At 43.0% G+C, this 15352-nt stretch overlaps 3 protein-coding genes across 3 annotated transcripts in view; all 3 read right to left on the reverse strand.

Moving 5' to 3' along the window:
• Window positions 1-3462, reverse strand: part of LOC129461857 (ankyrin repeat domain-containing protein 36B) — a 76058-nt gene extending 72596 nt beyond the window's left edge. The window contains 2 exon segments of the mRNA XM_063617048.1: window positions 2852-2958; window positions 3418-3462. Coding sequence (XP_063473118.1) covers window positions 2852-2958; window positions 3418-3462 — 152 coding nt within the window.
• Window positions 3463-5684: 2222 nt separating this feature from the next.
• Window positions 5685-10414, reverse strand: LOC129461866 (ankyrin repeat domain-containing protein 36B-like). The gene is made up of 3 exons (XM_055241317.1): window positions 10221-10414; window positions 6027-6141; window positions 5685-5864 (listed from the first exon to the last, which is right to left on the reverse strand). Exons 1-3 carry the CDS (start codon window positions 10412-10414, stop codon window positions 5685-5687), a joined length of 489 nt encoding a protein of 162 aa, XP_055097292.1.
• Window positions 10415-10477: 63 nt separating this feature from the next.
• Window positions 10478-15352, reverse strand: part of LOC129461858 (exportin-1-like) — a 39131-nt gene continuing 34256 nt past the window's right edge. Inside the window, 1 exon segment of the mRNA XM_055241305.2 lies at window positions 10478-10933. Coding sequence (XP_055097280.1) covers window positions 10478-10933 — 456 coding nt within the window.

Genomic DNA, 15352 nt, shown 5'->3' on the forward strand with positions numbered 1-15352 from the left:
TCCGGCTCCCGTGATTCTCCTGCCCTACCCTGCGGGCTACCTGGGATTGCCGCCACGCGCCACCACCCCTCCCTGGTTTTTCTCCCTTGGCTGGAGGCGCGGTTTCGCCATGTCGGCCAGGCTGGTCTCCAGCTCCTGACCTCCAGTGCTCTGCCCGCCTCGGCCTCCCGAGGTGCTGGGACTACAGACGGAGGCTCGCTCTTTCGGTGCTCGGTGTTGCCCGGGCTGGAGTGCGGTGGCGTGGTCTTGGCTCGCTGCAGCCTCCGCCTCCCAGCCGCCTGCCTTGGCCTCCCAGGGTGCTGGCACTGCAGCCTCTGCCCGGCCGCCGCCCCGTCTGGGAGGTGGGGAGCGTCTCTGCCTGGCCGCCCATTGTCTGGGTTATGACGAGCTCCTCTGCCTGGCCGCCCCGTCTGGGAGGTGAGGAGCGCCTCTGCCCGGCCGCCACCCCGTCTAGGAAGTGAGGAACGTCTCTGCCTGGCCGCCCATCATCTGGGATGTGAGAAGCACCTCTGCCCAGCCACCCCGTCTGGGATGTGAGGAGCGCCTCTGCCTGGCCGCCCCATCTGGGAAGTGAGGAGCGCCTCTGCCCGGCCGCCCCTTCTGGGATGTGAGGAGCGCCTCTGCCCGGCCGCCCCTTCTGGGATGTGAGGAGTGCCTCTGCCCGGCCGCCCCTTCTGGGAAGTGAGGAGCGCCTCTGCCCGGTCGCCCCGTCTGGGAAGTGAGGAGCGCCTCTGCCCGGCCGCCCCGTCTGGGAAGTGAGGAGCGCCTCTGCCCGGCCGCCCCTTCTGGGATATGAAGAGCACCTCTGCCCGGCCGCCCCGTCTGGGAGGTGAGCAGCACCTCTGCCCGGCCGCCCATTGTCTGGGATGTGAGGAGCGCCTCTGCCTGGCCGCCCCGTCTGGGAAGTGAGGAGCGCCTCTGCGTGGCCGCCCCTTCTGGGATGTGAGGAGCGGCTCTGCGTGGCCGCCCCGTCTGGGAAGTGAGGAGCGCCTCTGCCCGGCCGCCCCATCTGGGAAGTGAGGAGCGCCTCTGCCCGGCCGCCCCGTCTGGGAAGTGAGGAGCGCCTCTGCCCGGCCGCCCCGTCTGGGAAGTGAGGAGCGCCTCTGCCCGGCCGCCCCCTCTGGGAAGTGAGGAGTCCCTCTGCCGGCCGCCACCCCGTCTAGGAAGTGAGGAGCGTCTCTGCCCGGCCACCCATCGTCTGGGATGTGAGGAGCGCCTCTGCCCAGCTGCCCCGTCCGGGAAGTGAGGAGCCCCTCTGCCCGGCCGCCACCCCATCTAGGAAGTGAGGAGCGTCTCTGCCCAGCTGCCCCGTCTGGGAAGTGAGGAGCACCTCTGCCTGGCCGCCCCGTCTGGGATGTGGGGAGCGCCTCTGCCGGGCCGCCCCGTCTGGGAGGTCTACCACAGAGGCCAGAAGCAATGTGGGGGCTGGATGTGGTGGCTCACGCCTGTAGTCCCAGTACTCTGGGAGGCTGAGGCGGGTTGATCACTTGAGGCTAGGAGCTCGAGACCAGCCTGGCCAACATGGCGAAACATATGAAAAACACAACTGTCAAACCAACCAACGAACCAAGCGACAACAAAACAGGTCTACCCTGGAGTCATACTCTAATTTTTTCTATTTTCCTCCCTTTCTGATCCTTTATCCCACTTTCTTTTTCTTCCTCTTCCTTCTCCTTCTTCTTTGTCAAATAGAGGATTGAGTTATTATCATTGATCCATACAAAGTCCCTCTCTCATTTATTTTCTTTAATTCCCACCCCCCATTTCTATTCCCCATCTTCCCATGTGCAACCTTCCTAATATGTTTGATATGCATCTTTTTGTTCGTAGGTACTTTTAGAAAATGTTTATTGTTTTGTGTGCAAAAAAAAACTTTTAAAACTATGTTTCAAAAAATATAATATTCCATTCATGAAGAAAAAAAAAAGAATAATATATCCTTCAAGGGTGGTTGTGTATAAGTAACATCATATATATAAAATATACGTAGTATATTATATATTATCTATAAAATATATAATATACATTGTATATTATATATTATCTATAAAATATATATTGTATATATTATATATTATATATGATGTTACATTATATTCTTACATACATATGTGTGTGTGTGTATATATATATTATATATATATGCACATACTTATATGCTCAGCCATTGTTTCCAAAACATCAGCACCTTGCTCTGTTAGCTGGACATTCGAACATTATATATATAATGTTACTTACACACAACCACCCTTGAAGGATATATTATTACCCTCCTTTTCACAGAAGAAAACATACTTGGTGATAAGTAATGTTACCAAGGTCACACATCTAGCAAGTGGGAAAGCTAGGGATTAAACCCAGTCCTGTGTGAACCTAAAGCTTGTCTTCATTAAAGTAAAGTTTTACCCATTTAAAGTTATCTTTTCTCCCTCTCCCCATATCAATTAAAAACAACATCAAAACACAGTAGAAATGAAAAACATGAAACCCCTTTAGCTAACATAAGATCATACAATCAAAAGCATCACATTATTACATTATAAATAACACCATATCATATTACAAATAACAAACATCTATCAATATACAGAGCTTTCTATATATAGAAGCCTTTTATGTGTATAATGTCTATAGAGAGAGACGAATCCTGCTATACACTGTTCTTTATGTTACTCAGTCCAAATAATTGTTTTTCTACCTAAGTGATGATCTGTGTTGATATTTCTCACTCTATCCCAATGATTTAAAGTTAGTCTTCTTATTAATACAATATTTGTGACTTGAGTGACCGCTACCACTCTAAAATGACACTCAGGTTTAAAAACAACACAATAAGAACTAAGGTCTGTACCTGCTAAGATAATCAATTGCATTTATATTTGCATTTTTATTTAATAAAACTTCTACCATTTTCCGTTTTCTTTGAGTCACAGCCAGCAACAAAGGTTGATACTCATTCTGTAAAACAACAGCAACAATTTATAATCACAAAATTATATTATCTATCAACTGAACTGAAAACCTTATGTAAGATCCTGCGAGCTTAAGTATATACAATTGAAAGGACATAAGAGGCTGTCCCTTTCTTTTCACTCCTCGGTGCTTTTCTATGTTCTGCTCCTTCCCCTGGAAACAACCTCCTCTGCCTCACCACAAGAACTCTGGTCATCTCCAAAACTCACTTCAAACATTTCCCAGTTCCAAGAATCTTTGCTTCTGTCACAGCATTTAGCATGGCATGTTTCAAGGATTTTATTGTTTCCTGCCTGAACCAAGAGCTGTATTTTTTTCTCTATGTCCTCAAACTCTAAGACACAGTAATAAATGTTTCAGGTATTTTTATTAATGATCTAAATTATTATCTATAGAGCGGTGTTTCTTAAACTATTAATATATTCCAAAGGATATTTACTTTACCAGGTGCTCAGGAGCACCTGACATTGTCATCTGAGATTCTGACATGATTGACAGTTCATTTGAAGCCTATCTCTTTTTAATTCGGAGAGCCGGGCTCTGAATTAATAGAGATAGGCTTCACATGAACTTTCACTGCTTATTATTAAATAGTCCATGGGTTTTCTCTAGTAATATTTTTATCTTGTCAGAAATCTCTGTATGAAATGTTATTCTCAATTACAATCTTAGGACCCTGATGCAAATATTTATGTAATTATAATCTTAGGACCCTGGTACATAATTCCTTTAAAAACTTATTTGTATTCTAGTTTCCATATTCTTAACTTTTTTATTTTAGGTAAAATATAAATCAGAAATAAAAATACAATGGCTTATCAATTAAAGCTCTAATAATGACCTATATGTATTCTCTGTATTCTTACTAACTTCATGGTTTTCAGCGTTTAAAACTGCTATCCTGATTATGCCATAGTTCTATGTACTTAACTGACATACTGAGGCAGTCCATAATAGAGCTTCGGCTTTAAAAAAAGGTTTAGAAATTTTTACTATTGTAATTGAGAGAACCCTGCTTTTAATAATGATGTATTGACCTAATCACCAGAATGATAACAAGGAGACTCAGAGTCCTGAAAGAGTCAGTCTCTACTTATTAAGAGTCCACAATAGCAAATTCCTAACGACCCTATGAATGGCAGCGAGTAAGTGACGGTGGCAAAGAAAAGGTGTTATTCTTACGCTGATAGATACTGCAAATAAGTCTTTTTAACTTCCCAACCACAGAGGTAGAGACAGGTGAAAGTCAGGCTAATATTATTGGAAAGGAGAAATTTAAAGGAAGCAGCAGCTATCATCCAACTCTTCTAGAGATTTTTTACGTGTTTGAGGTATGGGAATGTATATTACACTTATCTATTCAGTGGTTCTTAACCAGCAGCGTATCAGTGTCTTAAGAAATTTTTTATTGTTGTTGTTGCTGTTGTTGTTGCTGTTGTTGTTGTTGTTAGAGACAGTCTTATTCTGTTGTTCTGGCTAGAGGCACCACCATGCCCAGCTTCAAGGAAATATTTTAAAACATACATGTCCAGTAATATTTAATAGTAAATATTAGATTTACTATATTAAAATCTTCAGGGGCTATCCTAGACTTAGAGATTTGCTTGTAATTTCCCCAGGTTACTGTCATGCACAATTCTAACTGCGAACCAGCACAGGTGATAATCACTTCAGTCTCATCTCTCACCCACATGGCAAATTCCCTTTATCATTTGGGATTTGGCCGAAAAGAGGAAAGAGCAAAAGAGCAATTCACTGAAAACTTCATTTACTTTGCCTAGGTAGGGGTAGAGAAGAGACTAGTAAACTCAAAATCCAACTTGATTTTACTATTTATAAGCTCCTTATCTCCCACCTGCCCATCAAGACATTCTGGACTTGAGAGTTTAGATGCTTATCTAAGTGGCTGTTTCTGCCAGAATTGAATAATGTCCATTAATTATGTGTTCTTCTCTCTACTGAAGTGTGTGCCACTTCATCACCACTATTCACTGCCAACCTGGTTTCCTCAGAGTCCTACCAAAATTGATCCCTAGGCAATTTTACAACTCACAAACTCTTTCCCAAAGAATAATCATCCCCAAAACTGAAGCGACCCTTGTCTAAATGTATAAATTGAAAACAAACAACAAAACACACAAAAACCCTCTCCACAGTATTTTCCCTCATTACCTAATTTCCAAATTAGCTTGTGCATTTCTGATTGCTCTCCTTTTCTTCATTTTTCCCTCTTAAGTCTTTCCACAGAGGAATCACTTTCAAATGAAATCACCTTCACATACAATACTTGTCAACGCAACAAGATGTACATTTATTGTGAAATTCTATAATTTTCTTTGAAATTTAAAATAAAGCCTATTTATAAGGGCCAATTTTACTTTCCTGTGTCACTTCACACTGATTAGAAAAAAAGTAATTTAGTGGAAAAACACTTAACTATTACCTTTCCCAAGTTCAGTTGTCATGAATTATAAATTTATTGTAATTCATGTTTTTATAATTATTTACCATAAATGCATGAAAAAAAGCTGTACCCTGTAATGCTTCTTTAAAAGTTCCAATATTTAAAGTAAAATCTTAGACAGTTAAGGCATTTCAAAATATTTTCATTCAAGGAATGTTTGAGCTTCCAAATATGAAAAATTGACCCTTACATGTGTCAATGTTAAAATAAATGCATTTCAGATAGTTTGAAAATAACATTGGTTGACCTATACCTTGCTGCATTCTTCAATATTTGTACCATATAAAAGAAGTTTTTCTATCATGGATGTATCTTCATTATACACAGCATAGTGTAGAGCAGTCTTTCCAAAGAAATCCATAATATTTGGATCGGCGCCATTTTGCAGCAGAATAGTTGCACAAGCCTCCTGCCTCAGTTGTACAGCCTGTATTAGACCGAGAAACATGCAAACACTGAAAAATCAAAATAAACACTCCGTAGGATTTACTAACTAGTTATATAGTGGTATTCCAATGAGATAAATTCATTTTATCCTATGTACTTAAACCAAATCCACCTCATGCTCAAAGAGTCAGCTACTATATACCTTGATGAGAGGTGTCCTGCATTCACGGTCCTGCAGATTAAGCTCACATCTACTGGACACCAGGAGAAATACCATTTCCGGTTGGCCAGTGGCACAGGCCAAATGTAGGGCAGTCCTGTGAGAGTGACAGGACTTTTTAAAACATGTAACTGTAAGCATTAATTAGCATGTTATTTCTCTGTCTTCAAAACAAATATGTAATTTTCTTGTGAAGAAAGTACAATATTTGTTAGCGCTTATTACTCACCACATTAATGAAACAGCAGGCTATTTAACAGAAAAAGCTTGGCTTTTGGATTCAGTTTAATTGGGGCTTAAAATTTACTGTAAGCTCTGTCACTTAGCTGTTATTTAGCCTTTCTTTGCTTCAATTTCCTTATCAATAAAATACATAAGAGAATAGTAGCTATCCCACAGAACACTGCTGTGATGCTTACGTAAGAATCTATGCACAGCATTTAGAACACTTTCTAACACAAATAACAGCTCAATAATTTTTAGTTATTACTACTTACAAAGACATTTTAAGTAAAATGATACAATCATATCTACATTGAGGTATCTATTAAAGATTAGATGTATCATTGTATTTCAGTCATTCTCAGATGCTCATTTTCTCACTATTATATAAGCTACTATTCTTATATTAACATCTCCTGACATTGGAATACTGTTTACAATTCATTATTTATTACAATTATAACTGGTAACATTTTAAACATTATCTTATTGATATATAAAGTAATGTGGCATCACCCAATCCATGATGCCTTACATTAAGTGGGATACAGTACATAGAACAGGCAGTTCTACTCATATAATTGGCACCTAAATAAAGAACTGTGGAAAAAGAAGGCAAAAATAAAAAAACAAATTTTTAAAACAAAGTAATTCTTACTTCAATTTTCAAAAAAAATAATCCAAAGAAAATTCAGGATTCAAATGAATAGGTACGGCTCATTTTTTTCAATACTTACAGAATGTTATGTAAATCAGGTATTTGCAATGATTAATAGTAGTATTTGAGACTGTCATAAGTTTTTGAAATGGCAGTTAAAAGTTATCTTTCACTATTTTCTAACTTCAGAATTGCTTTTGTTTAAAAAAAAAAAAAAAGGAATAAAAGATCCAATTGGGATTCAGTCCTAACGCTTCCATTTTAAATCCTGGGCAGGTAAACATGAAGTTGTTAAAGGTGGAAGAGTCCTCACAGATGGTGGAATGTGTCTGCTACATGATAGGTATTCAGGTTATGCTTGATGAATAACTGGATTGAAAGAATGCATACATACAGTTGGGGAGTTTGTTATGAAAAAACTATAAATTAAAGCAGTGCTTTTGGAATAGTGATAATCACTTATATTTGCTCGTTTTCATTTTCATGAGGACACTGATAAACTAAAATAATTAATTTAAAATTGTTTGCTTATATGTAATAAAACTATAATAAAAACCTATTTATATACTAAAATCTATGCATAATAAAATAATCAAGCACAAATAAAAATATTCTCTCTGCCTCTGAAGAGGCTAAAAGTTCACAGAAGATACCAATAAACAAAAAAATAAAAATAAGGCCAGGCACAGTGGCTCACATCTGTAATCCCAGAACTTTGGGAGGCCGAGGTGGGGGGAACACCTGAGGTCAGGAGTTTGAGACCATCCTGGCCAACATGGTGAAACCCCGTCTTTACTAAAATATACAAAAATTAGCTGGGCATGGTGGCGCACACCTGTAATCCCAGCTACTCAGGAGGCTGAGGTGGGAGAATCACTTGAACCTAAGAGGCAGATTACAGTGAGCTGAGATCATGCCACTGCACTCCAGGCTGGGCGACAGGGTGAGACTCCATCTCAAAAATAAACAAACAAAGAAATAAATAATAAAATAAAACAGAAAGTGGGAATTATTTTTTTCTTTGCAAGATTTATATTTCTTCTTTTCCCAAGGATAATTTCATTAATAAAAAACATTTACTAGAAGTTTTAAACATACTGATCATTTATACATCACAGATAAGAAAAAATATCACAATACACCTGCCAGAAAAGAAGAAATGTTATATTTTGTACACATATTTGGCTTACAAACACCATAGACTGTTTGTGTGTATATATAATCAAACCAACTTTTTTCAAAGTACATCTTCACACCTCAACATACATCTGTATCTACTGATATCTGCAAAGGTCCCATATTGTCCCATCCTATGGATGCACTGAAATTTGTTGATAAATTTATAAAATTTATAAAATCCATTATAAGGGGTTTTCCAAATACATTGCTATTTTAAGCAGCGCTGAGAAAAACAAATTGCATGTACCTCTATTTCCTAGAGATATTTTAGTATAATGGAATTGATGGGTGAAGGGCACATACATTTTTAAAGTGTGATACTTACCAACAAATTGTCTATTTGAAAAGTCATCAGAAATGTAAACTTTAAACAGCAGTATATGTACTGCTACTCTTTACCCTCACAAACTTGTGGATAGAAAACAGTATTTCATTCCTTTTTTAACTTAAATACCTTCTCCTCCCAGGAACACTAAATATTTTTTCCCATGTGCATAGGTTGCTTGAATATCCGAAAAAAAAAATGCTTTGCTCTATTTTAAATGACAGTTCTTATTTGAAGAATTCTCTGTAAAATGAAGATCACTTATCTAATATGTATATACACATATTGTCTTTTAATTTTTTCTTATAAACTGGATTTTTTTTATTTTGTGAAATCGACCTTCAGAATGTGTGCTTGTGATATTTGTAGGAATATAAACATGTATCAATATAAGTAGGCATTTGTGTTTTTTCTGTTATCTTTCTTATTTTGTGCATTTAAAATTTTTAATGTACATTCCATAACGAACTTATTTCTGTGACATAAAAATCTAGCCAGATTTCTCCAAATACTTAGCAGGCACTTCATTTATGAGTAATTCATCTTTTCCTACTAATATGAAATGTCACCATTATCCAATTCTATTAGATTGGTGCAAAAGCAATTGTGGTTTTCGCCATTACTTGTAATTGCGGCAAAAACCGCAATTGCTTTTGCACCAACCTAATAAATTCTTACACATATTGGTGTGTTCCTGGATTTTCTAACCTGTTCCATTCACTGATTTGTGGTTTCGGCTGTTAGTAAATAACTTGTGGAAATCAACAGCACATTTTCATATCTAGAAAGGCAAGTCTTTTTTGACTCCATTTCAAAAGTTTTCTTAATGTCATCACAATAGTAAAAGACAGCATGAGTAATTAAAAAATGTTAACATTTTGATAACTTTATTTGGATTATGTAAAATTTATAAACACAGAAAGAGCTCAGAACTTTAGAAAAATGTGTCTTTCTATTCAAGAACACAGACCATCTTCCCACTTCAAAGTTTCCCTCTAAGGTCCCTCAGTGAAAACCACATTGACATAGGTGTCCACTGATATCAAATAAATATTGGATTTTTATCCAAAGAATTTTTAGTCAGGAAGTTGATATATTATGGAAATGATTTCTCTCATTATGCACCTTTCCATAATGTATGTAACATTATGCTTTAAAATGTGTACATTAAAAATAAAACGCTATACATGCTGAACTTTATTAGTGAAATCACTTTAAAATGATTTATAAAGAAGCAGCATGGTGAGTGATTGGAAACCAGCTGAAGTTTTGTTTTTGTTTTGCTGCTCGTGAAAATGGCCTGGGTGCTCGCCCCCGCCAAGGTTTCCACATCCCAGGTGCGGCTGAGCCTGCCAAGAAAGAAAGTCCAGCCCCTTTGGTGACGGGACTTGCCCCCCTCACCTCTGCACCCCTTTCCCCCACCCCATTCACCCTCACACCTCACTCCCACCTCCAGTCCTCTATCCCACTGAACGCTCACCCCATCTCCCCACCCCACACCGTCCACGCCCCTACCCCCACAAGCCTTCATTCCATCCACCTCAGCCTATTCACACCCCCACCCCATGCACCCCCTACTCCCCACTCCCATCCCCCAACTCACTCCACACCCCGCCACCCCATATACCCCCACTCCCCAGGCCCCGCTCCACTCACTCCTACCCCAGCCAGGCACCCCCTAGCCCCCGTCCATACCCCGAGCCCCGGACCATCCGCCCCGCAGCCCTCAGCCTGGAAGGGGGTACTTCTCCACAGGCCTCCTCCCGCAGCCCCAGCTCCCGGGCCCCAGTACCTTTCCTTCTTGTCTCTCTTATTGGCGTCATGATACGTGAGAAGGTACTCCAGTTTCTCCAGATTACCAAGGACGACAGCTCTGTGGATCCTCCTCAGATGAGACAATTTGATGTGGTATCGGGGAAATGAGAAGCCATCCGAGCACAAGCGCTCCCTGAGGGTGGGCCACCACTCCGGCTCGTAGTCTTCCATAATCGTCGGCTGCAAATTGGAGCCTGGGGACGCTCCAGCGGTATTTCAGCTCGCCTTCGGGGATCACCGCCTCCGAAGTGCAACAACAAGCAACGCAGTCTGTCCACTGTCCTTCGCACAGACTCTCAGCGCCTCCCGCCTCTCAGCAGAAACGCTCAACAGAACCGTTAGGACCAGCGAGCACGTGCACCTTAGCTGGCCCCGCCCAACAGGCCCGAGGCAGAGAAACCGCCCTAGCAGCTCTCTCTCCGCTCCCCATGCAGGTGGCAGTTGCTGGCGCAGGCCTGGTCGGGGATTCCCAATCCTCGGCGACCCCTGCTCCATGTGCTGGTGGCGGCTGCAGCTGCAGCGCCCGTGGGCTGACGTAGCTTCCCGGAGCTGCGGCTGGCCGCGCCCAAGGGCCCCACAGGCTACGCTGCCCTTGCCAGCTGCTCCTGACCCGCGCCCAGAGCGCAGGACCTGGCACTTGGCACTCTGCAGCCACGGCGATGAGGCTGAGAGACAGGCAAGATCCTGTCTCTTAAAAAACAAACAACAAAATAAATAAAATAAATGTTCACGAGTTATGTGGAACTGGAACCACTGTGTACTCTTGCTGGGAATATAAAATGTTACAGCTGCTATGGAAAACAGTATGACAGTTCCTTGAAAAATCAGAAAGAGAGTTACCATATGATCCAGCAATCCCACTGGTGAGCATATATACTGAAATGAATTGAAAGCATCATCTCCAAGAGATCTTTGCTCTCTTGGACCTCTACTATACGGTGTATAAATATCCCATTGCTCCTAGGCTACAAACCTGTATGGCATGTAACTGTACTGAATACTCTAGGCAACCATAACAAAATGGTAAGTATTTGTGTATCTAAACACATTTAAGCATAGAAAAGGTACAGTAAAAATTATAATCTTAGGACCACTGTCCTACACCAGGTCCATCATTGACCAAAACATCGTTACTCGGTGCATGACTGTGCTTGTACAATTCAACTGGTATGAGGTATTTAAAGTAGCCAAATTCACAGAAACAAAGAAGGGTGGTTGCCCAGAAATGGGTTTCAATTTTGTCACATGAAAAAGTTCTAGAGATTTGTTGCACGAGAATGTTAACATTTCTAACACTACTCAACTATATACATAAAAATGATTAAGAAAAGAAATTTTTGGCTTATGTCTGTAATCCCAACACTTTGCAAGGCCAAGGCAAGAGGATCGCTTGAGCCCAAGAGTTCAATACCAGCCCGGGCAACATGGCGAGACCCCTTCTCTAGTTAAGGAAAAACAAAACAAAACAAAACCCAACAGTAAATTTTCTGTTCTATATATTTTTCTTACCACAATTAAAAATTTTTGCAATTATTTCTTAATAGAGTTAGGGAAATCCAAACTGCAGTTTAATGGAAGCCACTGAATTTTTTTGAGAGGAAGTCTCACTCTATGCCCCAGGGTAGAGTGCAATGGTGCAATCTCGGCTCACTGCAACCTCCACCTCCCAGGTTCAAGTGATTCTCCTGCTGAGTGGCTGGGATTACCGGCAGGCACCACCATGCCGGGCTAATTTTTGTATTTTTAGTAGAGACAGGGTTTCACCACGTTGGCCAGGCTGATCTCAAACTCCTGACCTCATGATCCACCTGCCTCGGCCTCCTGGGATTACAGGTGTGGCCCACTGCACCCAGCTGCCACTGATTTTTCAGGCTGAAAACAGGTGGGAGGCAGAGCAAGAATAGAAGGCTCCACTGATCATGCCCATGCCCCCGCCAACAAGGATACCAAATTAAGATCTACACAGAAAAAACATCTTCATAAAAAAACAAAAATCAGGGCCGGGCGCGGTGGCTCACGCTTGTAATCCCAGCACTTTGGGAGGCCGAGGCAGGCGGATCACGAGGTCAGGAGATCGAGACCACGGTGAAACCCCGTCTCTACTAAAAATACAAAAAAAATTAGCCGGGCGTGGTGGCGGGCGCCTGTAGTCCCAGCTACTCAGAGAGGCTGAGGCAGGAGAATGGTGTGAACCCGGGAGGCGGAGCTTGCAGTGAGCCGAGATCGCGCCACTGCACTCCAGCCTGGGTGACAGAGCAAGACTCCGTCTCGAAAAAAAAAAAAATCAGGTGAGTACTCATAGTACCTGGTTTTAACTGCATATCACTGAAGGGAGAAACGACAGTCCTCAATTAGCCACTACGCACACTTCCTGTTCCCCCACCCAGCAGCAAAGGCCTGGTGCCTAGAGCCTCTCCGTGCTGGGGGAGGGAGAACACAGCAATTGCAAGCCATTGAACTCAGTGCTGTCCTGTAAGAGCAGAAAGGAAAACCAAACCAAACTTGGGTGACACCCGCCCAGGGAGGGAGCATTTAAACCAGCCCTAAAGCGGAGGGCAACTGCCGATCCCGAGTCCCAACTTGAGCTCCCACCAGCCTCACCGTGGAGGGCTACAGCACTCCATGTTTCCAAGTAAACTTTTTGGCAGTCTAAGCCATAAGGACTACAACTCTTACCCCATTCTTAGTAATGAATGAACTGGGCCCCAAGACAGTAGAGGTGGTGGGAAGGGGGACGGGAAGCAGGGAATGAGACATACTGAGACACCGGGCGGGGCAGCCAATGGAATGCCGGCATCACCCCTTCCCCTAGACAGGCTGCGCAGCTCACGGCTCCAAGAAAGATGCCTTCCTTCTGTTTGAGGAGAGAAGGAAGAGTGGAGGGGACTCTGTCTTGCATCTTGGATACCAGCTCAGCCACAGCAAGATAAGGCACTGCTGAGAGTCATGAGGTCCCCTGTTCAGGGCCCTAGCTCCCAGACATTTCTACACACACCCTGGGCCAGAAGACAAGACCTGACAGCATTCATCACCTAACTGAAGAGCCCTTGGGCCCTGAATAACCAGTAGCGATATCCAAGTACTACATTGAGGGCCTCAGGTGAGCCTCTGAGACTTGCTGGCTTCAGTGAGATTCAGCACATTACCAGCTGTGGTGGCTATGGGGCAGAACTCCTACTTGAGAAAAGCTGAGGGAAAGAGTAAAGAGGACTTTGTCTTACAGCTTAGCTACTAGCACAAACACAGCGGGGTAGAGCACCAGTTGATTCTTGGGTGTCCCTAATTCTAAGACCTGACTCTTAAATGGCATTTCTGGACCTGCCTTGGGCCACAGGGGAGCCCACTGCTCTGAAGGGTGAGTCCCAGGTAACAGAGCATTCATGACAAGCTGACTTCAGAGACACTGGGCCTTAGGGGAACATCGGTGAGTCTGGCAGTACTACTTGTGGCCTGGGGGTGGCAGTGGCGATGAGGTGAGGTGGAAATGGGAAAAAGAGTGAGAAGTACCAGTCCTTTGGTTTGAATGCCAGCTCAGCCACAATACAAGAGTATTGCTCTAGTCCCTTAACTCCCAGACAACACTTCTGGACCCACCTGGGGTCTAGAGATCTTGCTGCCCTGAAGGAAGGATGCAGGTCTGGCTGGCTTTGCCAACTGCTGATTGCACAACACCAGGGCCTTCAGCAAACATGGGAGGTAGCCAGAGTGCAGTTACAGCAGGCCTTGGGTGAGAACCAGCATAGTCCTAATTTCAAGACTGACCCAGCACAGTCATGGTAGCCACAGGGGTGCTTGTGTCACTCACTCCAATCCCAGCTTTAGGTGGCTCAGGACAGCGAGACCGTGTGTTTGGGAGAAAGTAAGGAAAGAGAACAAGAGTCTCCATCTGGTAATCCACAAATTACCCAGATCTTGTCCAAATCCATCAAGGTAGTACTTGTGTGAGTCTGCAAGAACCATAGAATTACTGGGCTTGGGGTACCCTTAAAGCAGATACAGCTTAGATCACAATACCAAAGTTCTTTTTTTTTTTTTTTTTTTGAGACGGAGTCACCCAGGCTGGAGTGCAGTGGCGCGATCTCGGCTTACTGCAAGCTCCACCTCCCGGGTTCACGCCATTCTCCTGCCTCAGCCTCCTGAGTAGCTGGGACTACAGGTGCCTGCCACCACGCCCGGCTAATTTTTTGTATTTTTAGTAGAGACGGGGTTTCACCATGTTAGCCAGGATAGTCTCGATCTCCTGACCTCGTGATCCACCTGCCTTGGCCTCCCAAAGTGCTGGGATTACAGGCGTGAGCCACTGCGCCCGGCCTCAAGTTCTTTCAAATATCTAGAAAGCCTTCCCAAGAAGGACAGCTTCAAATAAGGCCAGACAGTGAAGACTACAATAAATACCTAACTCTTCAACGCCACTCAAGAACATCTATTAGCATCAACGCCATCCAGAAAAACATGATCTCACCAAATGAACTAAATAAGGCATCAGGGACCAATCCTGGAGAAACAGAGATATGTGACCTTTCAGATAAGGAATTCAAAATAGCCATGTTGAGGAAACTCAGAGAAATTCAAGATAACACAGAAGGAATACAGAATTCTATCAGATAACCTTAACAAAGATTAAAACATGTAAGAAGACTCCAGCAGAAATTCTGGAGCTGAAAAATGCAATTGGCATACTACAGAATGTATTAGTCTTTTGAAGCAGAATTGATGACAGACAAGTAAGAATTAGTGAGTTCAAACACAGGCTATTTGAAAACACACAAGTAGGAGGAGAAAAAAGAAAAAGGAATTTCTAAAAATGAAGCATGCCTATGGGATCTAGAAAATAGCCTCAAAAGGGCAAATCTAAAGAGTTTTTGGTGGCCAGGCGCAGTGGCTCACGCCTGTAATCCCAGCACTTTGGGAGGCTGAGGCAGGCAGATCACCTGAGGTCACGAGTTTGAGACCAGCCTGGCCAACATGGTGAAACCCCGTCTCTACTAAAAACAAAAAAAAAACTAGCCGGGTATGGTGGCGCGTGCCTGTAGTCCCAGCTACTTGGGAGGCTGAGGCAGGAGAATCGCTTGAACTCAGGAGGCAGGGGTTGCAGTGAGCTAAGATTGC

This window comes from Symphalangus syndactylus, chromosome 14 (genome assembly GCF_028878055.3).
Source record: "Symphalangus syndactylus isolate Jambi chromosome 14, NHGRI_mSymSyn1-v2.1_pri, whole genome shotgun sequence".
In the NCBI taxonomy this organism is placed as follows: domain Eukaryota; kingdom Metazoa; phylum Chordata; class Mammalia; order Primates; family Hylobatidae; genus Symphalangus; species Symphalangus syndactylus.